General features: G+C 39.6%; 1 protein-coding gene across 3 annotated transcripts in view; it reads left to right on the top strand.

The window, feature by feature from the left end:
* The window catches only part of LEMD3 (LEM domain containing 3), a 51,741-nt gene that overhangs the window by 7,083 nt on the left and 21,871 nt on the right, over positions 1-22,787 (top strand). For all 3 annotated transcript variants that reach the window (XR_009724745.1, XR_009724744.1, XM_061348498.1), the window contains exons 2-3: positions 15,694-15,731; positions 17,935-18,001. Coding sequence is in view for 1 of the 3 variants with exons in the window: in XM_061348498.1 (XP_061204482.1) it covers positions 15,694-15,731; positions 17,935-18,001 (105 nt within the window). In the remaining 2 variants the exon portion in view is untranslated. The remainder of the gene's footprint in view (positions 1-15,693; positions 15,732-17,934; positions 18,002-22,787) is intronic.

Here is a 22,787-nt window from a genome sequence, read left to right as displayed (position 1 = left end):
AGAATAGTTAGGGTTGGAAAGGACCTTAAGATCATCAAGTTCCAACCGCCCTGCCATGGACAGGGACACCTCGCTCTAAATCATAAGGCATATAGTCTTTACACCTTTAAAGTTCTTGTGTATTCTCTGGTAAAATTAGTTGCCTGTTTTGATTTGTGGTAGGTTTAGAGGAGCCAGTTGATTGGTTAAGGTATATTAAGAAAAAGTGGTTTGTTCAGGGGACTCGAATATTTGCCACGAAATTCAGTAGTAGTGTCTTTGTCCTTACTCTTCCCTTCCTGGCTCCTACTGTTGCTGCTTGTAGCTCTAGACTTGTGGGAGACGGTGGCAACATCTTTGCTGTGATTGTAATGAGGACATGGTGTAACTCTGCCACTAATCAAAGTAACCTTGATGGTATCTATCCACTGAGGTATTCTTATTTAGGAAAACTTGGAAAAGAGGCAGTGTTACTGATGGGAAGAAGGATACTGATAGATGCAAGGATAAATTGAAGGACCACTGCACAACTTAGAGCTGATCTCATATAGGTTCCTTCAGTGTAGGTTTGTCTGCTGTTGAGTCTCACTGTGGTGTACTTCCCACAGTACTGCAATGTTGTTTAGTGCTGCTTCTCTGTTCTGCTGTGTGTTTACAGTCTGTTGTGGAGGGTGAGAGGGTAAGGAGCAAGTGAGTGTGGGGGCATGCTAACTGTGAAACAGGCAAACATAGCATGCCTGTTGGGCCTAGTTTGTTGGAGATGTGCTGCTATGTTTGGTGTTTTACAAAAATGAATTCTTTTTGCAGAGGGAAGGATCAAATTTTCTGCTTCCTGTCATGTTATAACACAGGTATCTTGAATAAAGCTGCCGTTTTAGAGTCTTAAATTCCTTTAGCTGCTTTAAATACACTATCGAGTGACAGAGTGAATTGTTATAGAAGGCAGGAGGGGGGGAGGAGAAGAGGTGTAGTGGCTTAAAAAGAGAGGTCTAGCATTGAATTAAATGGTATTTTGAAACTTAAGTAGTCTAGCGGATCAGCGAGTTCTTGTGATGCTGTGTTCGATAAGAAATAGGTCTGTTCATAAAATGAACAATTGTAGGCCAATTCATAGGCCAGTTTTCCTCTTAAAGAAGGCTGTTTAATAATTGGAAGATATCTTATTAGAAAAAAAAATGTTTTATGTGCATGCATATAAACATACAGGGTTTATGTACGCATCCTGTTAACCTTTTCTTTATTGAAAAAGAAACTTTTATACTTGGACTAATAGTATCTTGGGTAACTGCATCATCAGCCTGTCCTTGCTAGGCAGTCAACTGAGCAACACTGTAACGAGGACTGCTGGGGTGAGTTGGATAAATGCACAGTTATTCCAGACTAGATTTTAAGACCACATCTAGATCTTAATTTTCCTTTTCTCTGCACAAAAGTGTTTCTTTGAAGGTCAGTTAAATCTCTGAATTGCTTATTGAAGAAGCTTCAAGATGTGCGTGGGGTTCGTAACTGCTTTTGTTTGCTTTTGGATATTTTCAATAGGCTGTGTACCGGAGCCACTCACCTCAACCATCTGTCCCCTCAGTACTTAGAATCTCATTATGTAGTTATACAATAAAACATTCCACAGTAACCTCATTCAGTAATACCCAATGTCTGTTCAGTATCAGGCTGCACAACATGAGCCCCTTGTGTCCAGCACTCCCCTATCTCACAGCACAACTTCATCAAATAAATTTTTAACTGAGTGTGTAGATATTGTATGTCATGGAGAACAGAAGTTTAGTTAGAACTAATCTGAAAGCAGGCAATAGATACTGAGCAATGGAGCATTTACTTTGAATGAGGGGCTTCAGACATCAAAAGGTGTGATTGTTTTGTTAGTGTTGTCTGGAACAGCTCTTGGTTGTGGTGTGTGGTGTGTTTTTTCTTGGGTGGATTTTATTGTTGGTTGTGGTGTGGTTTTTGTTTTTAAATTCCCAAAGGCATTTCCTGGGAAATGATGAAACACCCATCATGACATTTTCTGTTAATCTTAGGCATTTGACCTGTATTTAAAAGCTTATCGGGCTGTTTGTTCTTTTTCAGGTGTCATGCTTCAGACACCCAAAAAGTGTATTTGTCAGTTCTGTTGAGTGACACGCTGGGCAGTGCATGTGTGACAAACCCCTGAGAGGCCTCTTTTAGGCTGTGGAAATCCGCAGTCAAACTGAATTATTGGGGAAAGGCCAGTCTGGCAATCTTGCTTGTGCTGTTTCTCATTCTTGCAAATTCCTTGGAAATAGTTTACTGTTACTTCGTAAATAAGAGAAAATGATACATGAAATCCTTGGTGAGTTTTTGAAAAGGAGTGTATGATGTCAGGTTCATCGTAGTCTGTTTCTTTATTGGTTTACACCTGATACATGATCCAAGAAAGCTACTGGAGGGGAGTGACATAGTGTATTATAAGGAAAAAGCTGAAAAGCCATGCTTCTCTCCCTCGTGCTTCTTCCCCAGTCAAAGGAACTTGGTACTGTCCTGGGGGGGCAAAGTCCCCAGGGGAGGTTAGAAATGCGGATTTCCTTTTGGAAATGGAACTAGTCTCACTGCGTATTTCTGGGGTTTGTTTCTCTTATCTGTAAGCATGTGCAGTACTGCTTACACAAAATCAGCTTTGGATAAAGGTGTTCCTAAATCACTGCTCCCACAGTGGAGGGCATCTGAGCTGCACCTAAAGGGCATTAATGTTTGAGTACTCTATACTTTGTATATAATAGCAAACACATGTTCATTTTGATAAAAACTCAAAATAAGAAAAGGTAGTGGTGGTAATATCTGAAAGCCATACTGTTGTACTGTCTGTATGGTGTCCTTTGAGCTAGTAGCTTTTAATTTCTTATTGAAAACCAGAAATTCCAGCCTGTTATATATTCCTGAGAACCCGTTCGTTCAGAATGGGCAGGTGTATACGGACAGTCTGACTGGGTGATCCCAGGTTTATTATGTCCAGTGTGAAGTTCTTTGCCATTCAGGAGATGGGAATGTACTGATTTTCTTGCACAGACTTCGGCATGAGACTATATGGCCAGCTGTGCTTCCTTAAGCATGAGGTAAATGGTTTGAGGAGAGTTAAGGTCTTGTTTTGTCAATTTTGTTTTATAGTTTAAGCACATAGTTTTTTAGTATGTAAGTCATAGTAGCACACAGTTCTTACGTATCTACAAATAGCCAATGGTATGGTAAGGTTTTATTGTCCCCAAAGTCTGAGATATCAGTAACTTTTTCTTCCTTTCCGTCCTCTTTTTCTTATTTTTTGCTGTTTCTATATGGCATATGAGTTTCTTGCCAAGACAGGTTCTTTTTCCGCTTTAGATCCGCCTAGTTTAGGAGAAGTGCACACAGTACTGCTAGAAGGTTAATCAGTTTAATCCCTGAGTTGATGTAACCTGTTAACTAATAAATGTAACCTGTTTCAATTAATAAACTATTACAATAACAATACTGGAAGTCTTAGTTGAAGCAGACTCTTCAGCTGAGAAGAGGAGCCAATGGCAGGGCATAAGGGTAGTGGTGATGTATGGCTGTGTGGTAGTCCAGTTGTTGCCTTCAGATAATAGTTTTTATTTGAACCAGCCAGTTTATGCTATCGCAAGAAATGCAGCTGGTATGATGGACAGCCTGAAGTGGTAGTCAGCTCTTCAGAGTCTTGGTCCAGCTGAGTAAAAATGGAAGTTACTGAATACTGCATACTTGTACTAATTTCCAGTCAAGTGGTGTTATGTCTTAAATTACTGATGAGGTTATACTGGTTTTGAGCTGTGCATGCCTCTGCTGTACACAGTGGGCAGGTTTTCATCTTCTATTTAAATAATACAAAATCACAGAATGGTTTGTAAGAGACCTTAAAGATCACCTATTTCCAGCCCCCTGCCAGGAGCAGGTTCACCTTCTACCAGACCAGGTATCTCAAAGCCCTGTCCAACTTAGACTTGAACACTGCCAGGGATGGGCAGCTACAACTTTCCTGGGCAACCTGTTCTGGAGCCTCACCATTCTCACAGTATATGGATACTTCTGGTAAGCCATTTACTGCTTCCTCTGCGAAAGCTCATCTTTACCATGACAAAGAGACCTGCCAATACAGCGGCTACGTCTGTATCTCCTGCACAGAGGAGTAAGCTCTTTCTCCCAAGGATACACAAGGGCTGCTATTTTCAGAGTTCTACCACCATTTCAGGCTTTGTACAGATCACTGTTCAGCAGTTCTGCTGCTCTAGTGCAGCAAGCAGCGATAGACTAGTGTCTGCTGAATAGTTAAAAGGGCAGAGACACAGCAGAACCCCAGTATTAAATATGAAAAAGCCCTGTGTGATCTTTATTTTGACTTTGTTAATGTCTATGCTCTCATGATTTAGGGTCTTTTAAGAGTTCTGTCAGTGCTCTCTATTAGAATGTTATCTTTGGATGCTGTAAACTGTTCATACTATTATAGTACATTACTAATACTTTGGTGTGTATCTGAAATAAGAAGTTGCAACTGGGTGTTTTTACCTCGGAAACTCGTCAGGACTGGAATCCTTCCTGCTTGTACTAGATCACAGGAGTGTTTCTATCCACACTGGGCCACTTGTCAGAGTGACAGTAGATTTAATATTTACGTGCAGATTCCCGTTGAATCTTAAACCTTCTGTGTTTTAATAACATTTGCTTTATGAGTTAGCTTTCCTTCTCAAACTTTACAGTTTGAGGAGAGCAGTCTGCTTCCTAATTTAACATTGAACTGCTTGGGCTTCCATGTGTTCAAGAGTTTCCCCTAATTCTCAGTAGAATAATAGAATAGTTAGGGTTGGAAAGGACCTTAAGATCATCAAGTTCCAACCCCCCTGCCATGGCAGGGACACCTCACTCTAAACCATATTACCCAAGGCCTCGTCCAACCTAGCCTTGAACACTGCCAGGGATGAAGCATTCACAACCTCCCTGGGCAACCCATTCCAGTGCCTCACCACCCTAACAGGAAAGAATTTCCTCCTTATGTCCAATCTAAACTTCCCCTGTTTAAGTTTTAACCCATTACCCCTTGTCCTATCACTACAGTCCCTAATGAAGAGTCCATCCCCAGCATCCCTATATGCCCCCTTCAGATACTGGAAGGCTGCTATGAGGTCTCCATGCAGCCTTCTCTTCTCCAGGCTGAACAGCCCCAACTTTCTCAGCCTATCTTCATATGGGAGGTGCTCCAGTCCCCTGATCATTCTCGTGGCCCTTCTCTGGACTTGTTCCAACAGTTCCATGTCCTTTTTATGTTGAGGACACCAGAACTGTGCACAATACTCCAAGTGAGGTCTCACGAGAGCAGAATAAAGGGGCAGGATCACCTCTTTCGACCTGCTGGTCATGCTCCTTTTGATGCAGCCCAGGATGCGGTTGGCTTTCTGGGCTGCAAGTGCACACTTTATTGTCGTGTGGGTTATTTGTGGGGGTGGTGGTTTTCTGTTGGGTTTTGTTCTGTTTAGGTTTTTGTTGTTTGTTGGGGTTTTTGGGGTTTTTGTTTTTTTTGGGGGGGAGAGGGGGTTGGAGGTGTTCCCCCATTTCATGGAATCACAGAATGGTTTGGGTTGGAAGAGACCTTAAAAATCATCCAGTTCCAACTCCCCTGCTATGGGCAGGGGCACCTTCTAGTAGACCAGGTTGCCCAAAGGCCCTTCCAACCTGGCCTTGAACACTTCCAGGGACAGGGCAGCCACAGCTTCTCTGGGCAGCCTGTGCCAGTGTCTCTTCATCCTCACAGGGAAGAACCTTTTCCTAATATCTAATCTCAATCTCCCCTCTCTATTTAAAGCCGTTCCCCCTTGTCCTGTCACTACGTGCCCATGTAAGAAGTCCCTCTCCAGATTTCTTGTGAGCTCCCTTTAGGTACTGTAAGGCTGCTCTAAGGTCTCCCTGGAGCTTTCTCTTTTCCAGGCTGAACAGACCCAGCTCTCTCAGCCTGTGTTCATAGGAGAGGTGCTCCAGCCCTTTGATCATCTTTGTGGCCCTCCTCTGGACTTCCTCTGAGAGCTCCATATCCTACTTGTGTTAGAGGCCCCAGAGCTGAATGAAGGACTGAAGTTGGGGTCTTATGAGAACAGAGTAGAGGGCCAGGATCACCTCTCTCAAGCTGCTGGTCACGCTTCTTTTGATGCAGCCCAGGATATGGTTGGCTTTGTGGGCTGCGAGTGCACATTGCTGGATCATCTTGAGCTTCTCATCAACCAACACCCCCAAGTCCTCTTCCTTAAGGCTGCTCTCAGTCCAGTCTCCACCCAGCCTATATTTATGCTTTGTTTATTAAAGTCATGTGTGTTTTTTGACCTTATAAAGTATAAGGAGCTAAAATATTTGGAAGGGAGCACAGAAGGAGGGAAAGAGCTATTACAGAAGCCTATTCTGATTCTCTTGCAAGTGACTGTATTCTCTGCTCCCTGGAAAATGCTGCTAGGTATCTGAAATCTAACTTTACTCCTGGTCATATTTTGCAACTGCTGATAAAAGCAGTCTTAGTCTAGTTTTTTTCTTTTTTTTTTTTCTTTCTGCATGTAAACATTAGCCTCTAATGGAGACTGTGTGTGCAAGGAATGTAGTACGACCTGATTTTTACAATACGTGAGAAATGCACTTCTGAGCCATTTTTCCTAATATAACACAGCTGTTTCTTCATTGAAGTATAATGTTTCGTAATACAACATAAAAGTGTGTGTGCAGATTCTGTTGCTATAAGACATTTTCTTACACTGGTAGAAATTAAAGTGGAGAATAGGATGCTTAGTTGTGAAACTAATTTCAGCTTTCCACAAGTCATGAAAAATGATAATGTAAGTTATCTAGTAGCTTAATGTGCTCTTGTACTGAGTATGCTTCACCGAGATTAACGTAGGCATATAGAGGAGATAGTAATTCCAGCTGCTACACCCACCAAGGAGCTGGTCTTCACCCCAAATTCTATCTAGAGTGTTTGGTGGCTGGCACTTACTACTTCTGATGTCACCCCACCCCCAAGTCAGGCATATGAAACACTGCCTGAATCCTTTCTGCCCAAGTTTCTTATCTGTCTGTGGAACTGGGAAATTAAAATGAAGTATTATTTTCTTGCTGATAGTGGTGTTCTGAAGCTTGTTCTGTTCCTTCTGCATTCATTCTTGTTTGTTCCTTTCTTCATCTGCTGCATACAGTTACTTCCACATGGACTACTTTCACAGGGCCTTTTAGTAGAGAAAGTACACTTCCATGCTTTTGTTTTCATACGTGCAAGCAGGTTGCGCATTCTTCCTTTTGAAACAAGCACTATCTGTACCATAGCTCTGTAGATTGTGCTTGTTTTGTTTTGTTCTGTTTTTTAATCCCTGAGTCTTTGTGGTTGATGGTGAGACTTACAAAACAGGAGACCAGACAAAAGGAAAGGCATTCTACTTGCTATTATTTGCAGGTGTTTGTTGGAGGTATCAGCTCTGTTTGAAATGGGTTCTTTAGCCTGCAGCATTATTCATGGAGTGAATGTAGCAATAATATAGTGAAAATGTCCTCAAAAGTCAGCTCTCTTGGCAACTGTTTCAGTTCTGGATTTATTATATAAGGCCTTTTGCTTAAAAAAGGGTGATATTCTAAAGAACTGACTTAAAGCCAACTATTCTGTTTCAGTTTTGCAGTACTGGGTATCTACAGGTACTACTACACAGATTAAAATATTTTTCTGTAAAGGTACAATTTCTATATTTTCAATCATTGAATGCAATCACTAGAACACAACTAGTATTTTTAATCCAATGAAATTTAATAATCTGATGAGAAGCTCTCCTGAAAACTGGTTTCTCTTCTTAAATACGGACCAAATTGGCATGACCCTTAAGAGCGTTTTTCAACATTCAGGTCTATTCTAACGAGTATTTAAATAGGCAGAAGTAGATTTGGGCAGAAGTAGATTTGAGCATTTCTGGAAAGGGTGATACATATAAAATATGGAGAGGGATTTTTTAAGAAGCAGTGGACAACTCCAGAGACAAGTTCTGGTGTTTCCCACCCTTTTACCTAAAATAATGAATTCTGCTTCACCCCATGAAAAGCACAAAGATGTTGTTGGGTTATGTAGAGAGAAAGAATGGCAAAGGCACAGATGGAACTAAATCTGGCCACTGTCATGAAAGATAATGAAAAGTACTTTTGCAAATATATCTGCAATGAAAGGAGGGCCGAGGAGAACGTCCATCCTCTGCTGGATACTAGGGGAAACCTAGTGACTGAGGATGAGGAAAAGGCTGAAATACTTAATGCTGCCTTTGCCCCAGTCTTTAAAAGTCACACCAGCCATCCTTAGGGTACTCAGTTCCCCGAGTTAGATGGCAGAGGGGGACCTGATTAAAGTCCCCATAATTCAGGAAGAAATGGTTAGCGACCTCCTGCTCCACTCTAGTTGTACACAAGTCTATGGGGCAGGTGGATTACACCCAAGAGTGCTGAAAGAGTTGGCAGAGGAGCTTGCTAAGCCACTCTCCATCATCTGTCAGCAGTCCTGGTTTAGTAGGCAGGTCTCAGAGGACTGGAGGATGGCCAATGTGATGCCTCTGTACAAAAAGGGCAGGAAGGAGGACTTCCTGTAGCCTCCAGGAAGCTACAGGCCTGTCAGCCTGACCTCTGTGCTGGGGCTGGTGATTGATGGCTGCTGAACATGAGCCAGCTTGCGCCCAGGCAGCTAAGAAGGCCAGTGGCATCCTGGCCTGTATCAGCAACAGTGTGGCCAGCAGGGCCAGGGGCAGTGATCATCCCCCTGTACTGGGCACTGGTGAGGCTGGACCTCGAATACTGTGTTCAGTTCTGGGTCCCTCACTGTAAGAGGGACATTAAGGTGCTGGAGCTGGGTCCAGAGAAAGGCAACAAAGCTGGTGAAGGGTCTGGGGCACAAGTCTTACGAGGAACGGCTGAGGGACCTGGGGTAGTTTAATCTGGAGAAGAGAAGGCTCAGAGGGGACTTTATCGTGCTCTACAACTACCTGAAGGGAAGTTGTAGCAAGGTGGGGCTGGTCTCTTCCCCCAAAGTAGCACGTGGTAGGACAAAAGGTGATGGCCTCAAAGCTGTGCCAGGGGACCTTTAATTTGAATATTAGGAAAAGCTTACAGAGAAGGTGCTCAGTTATTGGAACAAACTGCCTGGAGAGCTGGTGGAATCACCATCCCTGGAAGTGTTAGAAAACTCAGTAGTATGGTTTGGTGGTGGTCTTGGCAGTCCTGGGATAATGGTTGGACTTTATGAACTTGAAGGTCTTTTCCAGCCTAGCTGATTCTATGTTTCTGTGCTACTTTCAAGACTATTAGAAAATGTCTGAAATGTCTATCACAAATATGATAGTTGTAATACCTTTAGAGGAGGGTTTTGTAAAGAAAAAAAAAGTGATGAAATAGTTTGGTTATAGCATCAACCCGTACCACCTATTCAAAAGCAGAATGATTTCAAATTCCCAATTACATTGGGGGGAAATATCGATAGAAGTGCTCTAAGCTGAGGCAGTTGAAAAAATGACTTGATGTTAAGGAAAGATTCAGTTGTTTTTAGAATTCTTTAATCCTTGTGGCAGATGGTACTTCTGTTCAAAATTGCCAAGGACTATTCAAACTATAATGGTGTCCTGATTTAGAAATATAAAAACTTTTTCCAAAGCACACAGAGATGATCTGTAGTGAAGGAATTGCTCAGCTTGACATATAACTTTGTGTCTTAATACCAAAGCACAGAGATCTAGCCTACTGATTCAGAGTGGTTTTTACCTGAATTAGTGCAATCTGGAGATGAAGGTCATGCAAAACTGCTCATTTGTCTCCAGTGCTGAGTAATTGCAGAGAGGAAAATAGAGGCAGGATTATTTTAAGCAGTTTGAAAGATGGAGCTCTGGAATAATATATTTCCTGTAATAACTTGTTTGTGTGTGTTTTCCTGACATTTTAAGGTTTAGGAGCTTTAAGAGACTTGGGTTAGAATTGTCCTTAACAGGTACACATTGTGTCGCTGTGTGGAATTGATACTTGCCCCCAAACTTACCAGCAAAAAGTTACAATCCAAGTACTTTCCACATCAATTAATAGATCTGTGAAAGTGAGAACTTGTTTCCAAAAGGCCCAGCTAAAGGCCTATTTCAGATAGTAGTGTTTCCATTATTGTTGCTTCTTCTGCTAACAATACATTATCCAGCTGATATTTGAATTTGTGGGTTTGGGGTTTTCTTTATAAAGGAAAAGTTCTAATGGAAAACATTGTTATCTGCTTACTGAACACACCTTTACAGGATGAATTTTGGAAAAACAGCTGCTTCTTGTTCGGGATTAGTTTGTTTGTGACATGGTGGGTGGGGAGAAGAGTACTTTTCTGTTTGCAGAGAGGAGTGTTCTTGCTTCTGCAGAAGTTGCTAGCTTGGAAGTGTGTGTTCCAGTTTTTGGATTCTTGTGTGGGTCATATTTGGCACTTTTGGTATCATCACGTAAGAAATTCTGTGCTTGCAGGTAAATTCACATCATTCTTGTTCCTGCAGCTGTGGCTTTACAGCTCCTTAAAGTTGCACTAGAAAGTTGCTTTTTTTGTTTATAGTGTTGAATTATCTGTACCTTTGGAAATCAATGATGGCATTGCAGTTATTCTGTTAAAAATGTTAGCCTAATATTCAGTAGTGGTCAAAAAGGGAACATAATGGTAGGATTTTCTAATTTTTAGGAAGGGATTTGAGAATAAAGCATATTTGAGAGGATATATTTGAGAATATCAGTATGGTACTAATAAGCCATGGTGCTCCTTTATTTTGAATAGTGTCCAGCTCTGTTCCCCAGCCTTGGAAAGGATGTAGCAGAGCTGCAGGAAGGTTCCAAGGGTAGTAATATGATGAAAAGCATAGCGTGGCTTTCGTAGTGAGGAGGAATAGGGCTCTTGAGTGTGGAAGGGTGAGGACCAGGGAAAGATTGGGGAAAGAAGTGAAGTCATGAGTATTACAAAGAAGGTGAATAGGATCCGATTACTCACCATCTCCTCTAATGCAAGAAGGTGATTCTGAAGTTAACAAGTGGCAAGTTCAGAGTAAGAAAAGAAGCAGGTTTTTCACAGTGCATGTTTAAGTTGTGGAACATTTTGTGACAGGGTTGCTGAAGCTAAAACATTGCTTGGGGTTAATGTGGGACTTTTGGGTTAATGTGGGACAGATTGCTTGGAGTTAATGTGGGACAGATTGGCAAGGAAAACTACGTTGGAGTTCATACATTGGAAAAGCAGCAAAAAAGCTTGTTACTTCTTTCCGTCTGGGGAGCCTTCCAAGGTGCACCTTTTTTCTTAAGATAGGGAGAATATTCTGCTGAAGTACCAGCATATACTTTATATTCTTATCCTTTGACACTCATTTTTTTGTCACTGTTCTGTTGATTTCTTCCAGTTTGGGGCAGGTGTCCTTATAAAGAGTAAAGCTTCTTGCTGCTGCTGAAGGCATGATTTTGGTCTAGTTGAATGCTTGGTTTGTCCCGGTGTGACTTCAGTTTTAATACTATCTTTTGAAGTGTGTTGACTACTGAAACTACAAGAACAGTAACACTGTTCAGGGCAAGGTTCCAGAGCATCTAGGTGATAGCTGTAGTCAAAGGATTAGCTACATTTTGGCATTGTAATTTGGTGACCAGTAGAAAACAGAATCCTTTATTTTGGTACCATGTTATAATATGGTTCTAGGTTATGTCCTAAGCAAAGGTAATTTTATTTGTGCATGTTTTCTTTCTAGGTATGACTGCTTGTAAAGCAATGTCAGTCTTTAGAACTTGTGCCATTAAGACTGTGAAAGCTGACCTGTGTGTTCATGAATGTCTGCAGTTAGGCTTCAACTTCATGTCTGTTAAACTATGCTTTGAAAAAGAGGAGAAATCCCAGTTTGTGCTCCCTGTTTGTCTTGCTGAAGAAAACTAAATCCTTGTAAATACTGTTTCCGTCTGCAGTTGTTAATAACGTCTTAAGGAGGAAAATGTTGGGTGGTGGTGTTGAGTGGTTTTATTGTCATTTTAAAGATGAAAGCTTCGGTATCCTAGCAAAAATTAACCTTGTGTATTGACACTGACTGCATTTGTATTCCTAAAATTGAGCATCTCTGTGAGATGGCTTGGTATGTGCATTTGTGTTGACAGCTTTGGCTGGAATGCTTTGGAGCTGTGCTGTGACCCTTAGCTTTGTAATGGTGACTTTCTGTTATTTGAGACTGCCCAGTTTTGCCATCTCAAGGAGTTCTGTTAGTCTGTAAATCATCATATACAGCTTGTCCCAACAGTAATATGTGTAAATTAGTTACTTCTAAGGGTCGTTAGTAGTCTTTTCAGTTAACCAGAACAGTATTTATATGCTGCTTTGATTTCTCTTGCAGACTTTTTGGTAATCTTATTGTCTTGCTCTTGACTAGCTAGCATTTAAATAAGATTGCTTCTTAAAAATGGAATTTAGATAACATATTCCTTCCTGTTCTGAAATCAAGTTTCATGTGAAGTTGATGTCCTCTAGCATGCTTGCTTCTTGTTTCCTTCCATGTCTGCCCAAAGAATCCTCTTATTACACATTGCCAGGATTAAAGCTCTTTTTCCAGTATATCAAACTTTCGGGCAGAATGTTCAGCTCTTGCAGTGTTTTGGGGGAGCTGGTATGGTTCCCTTTGTCAAGTTTTTGAGGGTTTTCTTTCATGAAAATACTGTTGACTTTTTTCTTTTTTTCTTTTTTTTTTTTATATTATTTTTTAATCCTGCAGCTAGTATTCATTCAAGGTAAAGCTGCCATACTCCTCTCCATATTGCTGCTTTTGGGAAGTTCTAATGGATTTGAGATTGTCATGTCCAGGTAGTTTGTTGCATACCTCCTTTTTTTGAGGGCAGTGGATGTTAGTTGGTTGGCTAACCTGGAGAGAAGAGTCCCTGGGCCAACAGTCAGGAGATTCCTGGTTTTTTTTAATCATCTCTCTAGTTTTTAGCTTTGTAGTGTTAGATGAGCATTTGTTGTTTGCTCATAAAAACGTAAGCTTGCTAAGTAGACTGCTTTCAAGGCTGGTAATTGCTGCTGTATGATGAAGGTCTTGAACCCTTTTTGGGGAGGAGCCTTGGAAGTATATGTTCACGTAAGGACCTCTTCTATTAGTAATTAGTAAATTAATGCTTAGCTTGGTAGAACAATAAATTGTTACTTTTAAAACTAAACCTATATATCTTAAGAACTGTCAACAAACCTTTTGAATCAATGTTGAGTTAATATATTGAAATACCTTAGAATGTTGGAGTAGGTGAAAACCTCACATCTGTGGCTGGAGGATGTGGGAGGATTTGGTGAGAGCTTAGATCCTGGAAAAAAGAAAGAGGGTGGATTCAGAACAGAGGAATTATTGAAGTAGTTAAGGAGTGGCCTTATTAACTCAAGTTAATCAAGGTTATGTGGTAAACAGATGCAGATTGATTAATAGTTCTTAATTGCATATGTAGCTGATAAATTGCTGCAGTTGAATTTACCATACTTGCCTCTTAAGACATCAGGCATCCTAAACAAGTATTAATATCTTATAAAAATGTATCTTGCAGGTTAACTTGCCATAAAATCGCTAACTTCAGAGGGATTTAATGGAAATACTACAGTGGAGTTAAAATAATGAATTACAAGGATAGTTACTTTTTTGTGATAGATAATTTTGGAGGAGGGTGCTGGGAAAGTCCGAGCATAACAATGCCATTGCATTCACTTAATTTCTATACTGACCTAGCATGTATAGAACTGCAGCTGACAGTTTGTGGTTTGCATCTTTGCAGGCATGGATGCATGCAGGCATTTTTGTTTGTTCCATGGCTTTCATCAGTGCTAAAATAGGTGTTTGTCAGTTGTACTAAAATCTGCACGCTGTTCTGACTCATGTCCCTCCCTTGCAGGCCCACTCCAATCTAAAACCATATAATCAAGATTTCATATATGCTGAATAAGGCTGACCTTGGGAAGAGCCCGTAATTACATAATTATCCTGTCTGGATAACTAGGGATCAAACTGGGAGGTTGGCAGTCATCTAGAGCCTTAGCTGTGTTTCTCTAATCCTATTTTAGGCTATCTAGATTAAAAGTTTAGTGTGCTGGAAATGTTCTGTTGAGTTAATGAATTAAATAAATAGAAGATTTGTAAAGCTGGTATCTTGATAATCTAGTAGCAAGTGTCTGAGAATTTGCATTTATAAAATGAAATCATGAAGTGGTGGAGGGCTTTGTTTTCAAGAGTGCTTGAACATCATCTGCTTCTATCAATTTTAATTAATCTGATACTTGCATCGAGTATTCTGATGTCTCTGAAAACCACTCAGTTTTGATTTTTATATGTTTTTTGTGTGTTTTCAACATAAATATGATGGCACTTATAACCCAGATCTTTGATTTTGTGTCAGGTTTCCCAGGATACTTTTTATTTTTGTGTGTGGTGAACTGTGGTCAGTAGAAGCTTCATTTTCTGTTTGAATAGAACATAGCACTGCTCATCCATACGGTCAAACTGTGGTGAAACAAGAGTTTGTGGCTTAGAAAGGCAAGGCAATATGCTGGGGCTCCCAGCACAAGAGGGATGTGGGCTTGCTTGAGTCCAGAGAACACCACAAAGATGGTAAGAGAGCTGGAGCACCTCTTGTATTAAAGGTAGGGTAAGAAAGTTGGGCTTCTTCAACCTGGAGAAGAGAAGGCTCAGGGGAGACTGTACAGTAGCCTTCTAATCCTCAAAGGGGCCTACAAGGAATCTGGAGAGGGATTTTTTACAAGGGCTGATAGCAACAGGGCAAGAGGGAACGGCTTTAAACTGAAAGAGGGGAGATTTAGATTAGACATTAGGAAAAAAACAATTACTGTGAGGGTGGTGAGACACTGGCACAGATTGCTCAGAGAAGCTGTAGATGCTCCATCCCTGGCAGTGTTCAAGGCCAGGCTGGACGGGGCTTTGAGCAACCTGGTTTGGTGGAAGGTGTCCCTGTGGCAGGGAGCTGGAACTGGATGATCTGTAAGGTCCCTTCCAACACAAACCATTCTGTAAATATTTTAGTGGTAATCCTTCCTGCCTTGGTAGCTTTTCAGTTACCAGCTGGTCAGTTGGGACCAGTGGAAGCATAGCATAGGATTACTTGTCTGATTTCAGTTTCTCCTCCTTGGACAATGTATTTTTGTAGACAAGAGGAAAATAATAGATAAACTTATGATTTTGGGAGCTGTGGAAACTTTTATTTAGAAAGGAGTTAATGGTCATTTAGTCGCACTGCACTTTGTGAGTTCTCAGTGTGTCATCTATGACTCTGGTCAAAACAGAAAATGCCGCTAAGTTGTACAGCTGTGTTGTATGGATTATTGCTTAATAAAAAATTAGGTTTTACATTTTAGTATCTACCTTAAAAAAGCAAACCTTTAAATAACAATTTCAGTGCAATTGAGTCATTAAAGCAAGAGTTTGGCAAATGGCAATCATGGGTTTTTTTGCATGGAAACAGCTGTGAAATTTGCAGATATACAGGATTCTGGTTTAACCTGAGTGCTAGTATAGCACTTTATCAAATATGGAGTTAAGTCAAAGATTAATAGCTGTCCAATTATTTTTTGACTTTTCCTGGGCTATTTGATTTATCTAAAGATTACAGTGTTGGTATACCTTTTAGTATTTTCAGACTCTAAAACTAATTAAACTTTTTCTCCTTTTTTGACAGTCAAGAATCCCCTCAGTGAAGAACTAAAAAAAATAAAAGTAAGTAAACCTACTTCATATTGAGATCTTAGTCTGTCAAATGATTGTCTATAAAGAATTAGATACCTGTTTCAAAGGATGTAGTCTCGGAATGTTCTGCATGAGATGAACGCACTTCTTGTGACTCGTGTTTTAACTTTTTGGTTTTCATCTTGAGCAGTGTAGCCAGGATTACAAAACTGGGCTGTGGCATGCTGGTTGCTTTATCTGCTAAGAACATAATTTGTGTTGTAGAGCTGTAAGGAAAAACTGTGTTGAAAGTTTGAGATTAAATTTATCAGTTTTACTGTTACCATTTGGCTTTTTAACTTTGAAAGGACAGCTGGTAAGAGATGATTGGCGTGAAACTCCAGTATGCTTAGTACCATAGAAGAGCAAGGGTTAGCCTTCAGAAAATAGATTAAAAAGTTTGTCTTTTTGATTCTGTTCCAGTACTTGTACCTATATTTGCTCTTCCAACTGGAATATCAGATAGCCATTTTGAGATGTCACCATTGAACGTATCTGTAGCATTCTTAGTTTTGCAGCACGTGTTTTGGTGTCTGTCTCTTCTGGCCTTTAATCTTTCTGCCTGGTGTGCAAACCTTTTTGCTGGGCCTACATAAGCAGGTATTGCAAGACAATTGTGTAGGTGTCTTTTGTCTGGGATTGAGCTCTCCAAAAGTGAATAATTGCATATTTTAAGTAAGTAGCCTTAGCTAGTTTCTTGGGTGGAAAATGTTTTCTGGTTTTGGAACAAATAGAATTTTGTAGGGTTAATTCTGAGGATTCTTTCAAAGTTACTTTAGTAGCACAGAGGGAGTATGTCTTGCGCACTTGACTTGACAGCTTGAGAACCTGCTTTGCATGTTACTTTCTTATGTGTTTCTTGTGTGCTGTTCCATAGTGATCCTACTCCATGCTTGCTTGTTAGCTATGAAAGTTGTTCAGTTCCTTCCTTTGTGGTCTGACCATGAATTTACAAAAAAAAGAACTTGGTCACACAAATGTTGCACGTATCTGTCTCAGTGTAGCTCTTAGTGAAGTCAGGAGTGTGCCTACTGGCAATAAATGGAACTTGGAGTATTGCTGGCACCATGTGTGTGTGGCAGAGGACTGATTTTCCTCTTCTGCCATGCACAGTATTTTCCAGCCAGGAAATGAGTTACTAAATTTGGTTAGTTTCCTGGGGAGTACCAACTGTATCAGTTTAATCTTGATGATAGTTCTGTAGTAGCAGAATAGGGAGAGGTGATACTTTTAATTGCTGATATCATCTATGGAAATTAATTTGTCAAATGTTTAATGAACAAAAGATGTGTTTTACTCTTTGGTAGCAGTTTTATTATTGAAAAAAATGGCAGCATTCAAATTGACAGCGCAGGTGCATCAGGGAATAAAAATATGTTTTTTTTTTTCAATGTGACTATAACCAGCAGATATACAAACTAGAAAATCACTTTCCTTGCATATTTTCAGAATAAAGGCTCTAGTCTTAGCCATTTGACACTGCTCCAGGGGTCACAGCCAACTTACAAACCCATGTTTAGTAGGTGTTAATACTTGATGTATGTAATTGCATGTTCCTCATCTTCCTATTTTGAATAATTCCTTCTAATATAAGATGTTTCTAGATAAATTTAAAGAAAATTGTTCAATATCTCGTTAAGCTTAACTCCCTTGTAAGTAACAGTTATGACCTCTTGTATTCATGCTTGTTTTGGAAATCAGGCTTTTGTACACTTAGTGGCATATGCAGGAAGTATCGACAAGATTGTATAGCCCACAGCTTTCTGGTTTTATTTTTGAGGGTGGGTTTTTTATTGTTGAAGGTAGACAACAAAAATGTTACTTTCCTATAAATTTAATGGGGGAATATGACCAGATGGTACTTTAGTGTGGCTTGTAAGAAGTGCCACTGCCCATCTTTTGAAATTTAGTTTTACATGGTAGGTATAAATAAGCAAACAAAAACACCACCCCACAAATTCCTCAAAGTTTGTTTTGAGTCATTGCATAGTTCTCTTGGTAGCGTAAAAATAACCTTTTGAGCTGTCAGTTTTAACTTGCAGATCCATTGAAATCCAGGCTACAATCTAGTTTCAGACAGGATCTGAAAAAACAATGTTGTGAATACTTTTGAGTCAAAATCTATCGTGTGAAAACACTGAAGCTTTCCACCTGTATGTGTAAAACCATTTTTTGTTTGTTTTTCTAATTCTAGGCAAACGAAATAAGTCTCATGATGAACAGCTTATATGCACTTCATGATAAATTGGCACAAGTAGCAGGTAATGCTTTAAAAATATTGTGACTGAGAGTGTTATGGCAACAGTTATGGTCTTTGCTTAGGTAGTGAGTTGCAACAACTGGTATATGCTGAGCCCCTGATAAGCACTTAGAGTTCCTTTTTGGGAGACTAGAAATCCCATTTCTAGTTCATTTACACTGCCTTTTCACCAGTGTAGTGCCTTTTGCTGAAATGTTTTCTAGTTAATTGAATAGGCTGTTTGAATACTGTGATTCTGTGTGGGTTTTGATCTAATGTCTTAGCACTTCATTAATCTGATTTTTATTAAAAGGTTTAAATATGCTATATGTGAAAACAGTATGTATTTTTTTTTTTAAAGGTAGTTATTTCACTATGGTGGAAAACTTGTCTGAAACCCAAAATAACTTCACAACAATCAGAATATGGTTACTAATACAAGGAACAGTAGTGGTTAAACAAGATAGCCTTGTCAGACAAAATAGTCCAACTTAACTATATTAATTATATAGTAATGAAGAGTGCTGTGCATAGTAATGTGTCAGAGATGGTGTTTAGGATTACTATTAATTATTGTATATTCAAAGTAAAAAACTACTTTTGCCTGGAGTCATAATGAACACAACTTTACATACTTACTTGCATATCACAATCAGTAAATGGTAAAGTTAAGACTGCTGATAACTTTGGAATCTGGTGAGTGTCAGTTACAGCAGAATCTATTTCATGACTATTAAGCCATTTATTTATCATCCTTGCTTATTTAATACATAATGCATTTCAGAGGCAGTGATTCAGGTTTCGTTTTTTTAAGCCTTACTGTTCTTTGTGCCAGCTGTTTGTTTTGTAACAGCAAGTTTCTCCAGGCAGACTTTTTCATTATTACCAGGTGCTACAGACACTTCTCAAACATGAAAAAATGCGGAAGCAGCTCTGTGTCAGATACAAGACTGACAATGTATGTCAGGGCTGTGGGAAATCTGTGAGCCATTTGAACTGCTCTATAATAACTTTGAATTGCAAGAGTAATCTTCCTGCAGAAGCTTTGTATTTCCAGAGGATTTACAGTCTCTGCAGTGAATAAAATAGATGTTTGAACAAAACTCACTAGTTTCTTCTCATTTACATTACTCTTTAACCCAAAATAGTGAAAGAATAAACATTCTTTACGTGAGTGCATGCAGAATAATAGTCTTCGTTTAGTTGCTCTCTGACTGTAAATTTCTTGCAGCGTTGATCCTGTCATGGGTTGATTGCATCTTGATGTATTTTTATCAGTTTCAAACCATTTCATACTTAAAAGAAGGTAGTAGATAGTTCTGTGCAATAAATCACTGGGGCTAAAAGGAATTTTTTTCATGTGGGGTAACCAACCTGAGGTGTGTAAGAATGTCTTACCAGACCCACAGTTGGATGCAGTAGAGCACTGACTTGTAGTACTACTTGGTTATTCTGCTTCTCTTTTTTGTAAAGAAAAATCTTAACAGCTTGCGGTTCCCTCTGTGTTCTCTGGCCCTCCAGTGGCCATACTGTAAACAACATACTACCCTTGATAAAAGCGTTCTACACCTGTGAAAGAAAAGGAGTTTACTTTGTTAGCTGCAGTTTACTTACGTTCATGTACACTTACAAAAACGTTTACCTGTCTGCCTTATGAATTAGTGTGCTCCAAGATGATAGCTTTCTTCCCCAGGTCTCAAAGGTGCCTTAGTCTCTATTAGTTGATTCCTGCCCAGGAGAATCTTCAGTACTATCCTTTCTGGTTAGATGATCCCCAAAACTGAAGCTGTTGTGGGATTACCTGGTTGCTCAGCAGAGTAGCTTTCATACAATCTGAAGAATGACTCAATTCATCTGTACTTAAACAGAAGTTATCCTCAACTCCAAGTTTCTTAAGGTACGAGAGGAAGAAGTCTGCCATCCATTTTTTTAATGCCATATTGACGTAGATCTGTCAGAATATCTAGAAGCTGTTTAAAAGCCGTATAATAGAGAAAGCTGCCAGAGGGATGGAGGGTTTAAAAGTGTTGATCTTGTACACAGTGCACCACTTCAAAAGAGAGAGAAGTAAAGGAATATAGTTTTACTAAAAGTAGTGCTTTTCAGGTCTGTCACATACTTGGAAAAGTTTCTCTCATTTCATACTTGGTGATGAATCATTTGTTCATGTTATAACTATTAATATTAAAAACACAGGCTGAAAACTTGCAGTAGTCTGTTCTGTTAAGCTTTATTCAACATCTTGACTACCATGTAGATGGTCCCTTCAGAATTTGGTTTCTAGCCCTCTGTTTTATTAGACTTATATTTTTATTTTTTATTTTTATATTATCCAGTCTAAATTTCCCCTGTTTAAGGGGTAATGGGTTAAAACTTAAACAGGGGAAGATTAGATTGGATATAAGGAAAGAAGTTCTTTAATGTAAGGGTGGTGAGGCACTGGAATGGGTTGCCCAAGGAAGTTGTGAATGTTCCATCCCTGGTGGTGTTCAGGTTGGGGTTGGACAGAGCCTTGGGTGACATGGTTTAGTGTGAGGTGTCCCTGCCTATGGCAGGGGGATTGAAACTAGATGATCTTAAGGTCCTTTCCAACCCTAACTATTCTATGATTCTGTGATTCTACTGAGCTAGTTTCTTGCCTTTTCAAATTTAATTGGAGAGCAAGTGATGGGGCTTTCATTTTAGAAGGTAAACTACCGAAAGTTGTTTGAAGGAAGAAAGTTTGGGTAATAGTTGGCTGGTTTTATTTGACTTAATATACTATGTTCCAACTGTAGATGCCTATTCTGTACTGTGGTGCCCTGATATGATGTAAAATTATTTAATTATCCTATAAAAAGGTAAATTGCCTTTAGTGCATCACTGTTCTCAGACTTACTAGTCTGCTAAATATGTGATGAATAATGCCTACCTCATAAGAAACTGGAGGGAGATGCAGTATTTGCTTCTCCAGTTCTCAGCTGGTTTGTATTCATGTGCTCTTGGCTAATGGTTTAGCCTTTCTTCAAAGCAGCAACCTTTTATAGGCAGTATATATTTCAGTCTCTTACCTTTTCTCCTAAACCAAAATATGTGCTTTATTTAAATTAGACTTCATTCAGGCATATGTTAATTAATAGATGTGCTTGGCTTTCATGGAGAGACTTCAATAGATTGCATCCATTTTCAGTCTTTCAGTCAGGCTTGCAAAATGAATAAACCTAACCACTTTATCCACAAGAAGCAGCCAGCTACACATGGGTATGACTCTTCTTTCTTCTACATGAAGAATTTTTATTTAGTTAGATGTTTCTTTTGCTTGGCATTCTCCTCAGAGGATGCTCTATCAGATTCAAATGGCTTCCTTGTGAGCTAATGAACAGCACAGGTCCTTGAGATGCAAAAGTGAATTAGATTTCCATATGTAATAAGGCTGACTGGTAAATCCATGGCTGGAAGAAAATCTTGGCAAAACACTTAACTATTGCTAATATTAATTTCAGGTGTCAGCTACTGTATCTCATTGCTGTCACAGGCTCTCTGTTCTGTCACTCTGCTTAATCTGTAGTTTTTCAGGTAACTGATATTATGCTATTGCCAGCCAGTGATTTAAAGACTAGCAAGTTCTGGTTTCGTGCAGTGTTATTAAACTATTGATTTGCCTTTGGGAGATCAGACAATCTTACTTGCTCTCACAACACTTGTTCTGCTTCTGCTTTTCTTCAGATACTCACTTTAGGGTCCTGCTGCAAGTAACCTGTAAGCATGAGACCTGTTAAACAAATATTTTCTACGCTGTTTGCTTTTTATATTTGTTGATTGTATTACATCAAGCTGTAAGCTGGAGATCTGTGTTAAATCCATGTGTTCCGTAAAGTATTAGCTTTCCACTGGGTTTGAGTTCTGGTACCAAATGAGAGGATTATTTACATTGTAAAGCAGATATTTTACAATTCTGAATATTTCTGTTAACTGAATTGGCTGCAGCTCATAAATTAAGCTAAATGCCCAAGTAAGTCAGTTATTCTAGTCTGCATGGGAAAGCAGATCTGCCTTATTTTCTGTATTGAAAGCAATTGTGAGAACAGACTTAAATATTTCTTTAGAGCTGAGCCTTTAGTTGCTTCTTGTTAGTGTTTCTAGGAGAAGATCTTGGCTTAATGTGGCTTGCACAAGTGCCCTAATAGAAGCAAAAAAAAAATTCTGTGGTCCTTGCTGGGATGTTTTACTTCTCACCTCCCTATAAGGGCAAGTAGAATGACTTTCCGATTCTACTTGAAATTGGAGTCATCTCTGCACAAGAGAAGTTTGAGCACAAAGAGCCATCCTTTCTGCAAGCCCACAATACGACATTTTTAAAAGAGGGGCATTTTTTATAAAGACAGACCTGTCTTGCAAACAGACCTGTGTAAAGTTTTTTTGCCTCTGCTTCAGTTTTATTCCTGGATATAGGGCCTCAAATGGAACAGCTGAGAAACATTTTTGGCTCAGACTATGGAAAGAGGGTTTCCAGGCCAAGTGGTTAATGATTGCACCAAAGTTATTCAAAGTAAGCCTTCATTTGCAGAACTATTAGCTAAATCGGCAACTGAAATGGCATATAGGACTATCCTGCTGTTTGCAGTAAACCAGAAGGTTGTCTAACTTTGTGAATTGCCTGATTTTCTGCAGGCTTTCAAATTCATGGGTTTCTCAGATGAAAACTGTTAAATGGTTCTCAGCAATAGATGGGTTGGAATGAGAAACTGTATCTCCAACTTTTTTTTTGTACAGGACTGAAACTGTAACTCTGATTTAGCTTCCTGGTTTAAAGAGTGAGAGGCAAGATG

The sequence above is a fragment of the Neopsephotus bourkii genome, unplaced genomic scaffold (genome assembly GCF_033783945.1).
Source record: "Neopsephotus bourkii isolate Nb327-2 ecotype Australia unplaced genomic scaffold, CSIRO-AGI_Nbou_v1 NB_359, whole genome shotgun sequence".
Taxonomy (NCBI): Eukaryota; Metazoa; Chordata; class Aves; order Psittaciformes; family Psittacidae; genus Neopsephotus; species Neopsephotus bourkii.
This window is presented reverse-complemented; position numbering and strand designations above follow the sequence as displayed.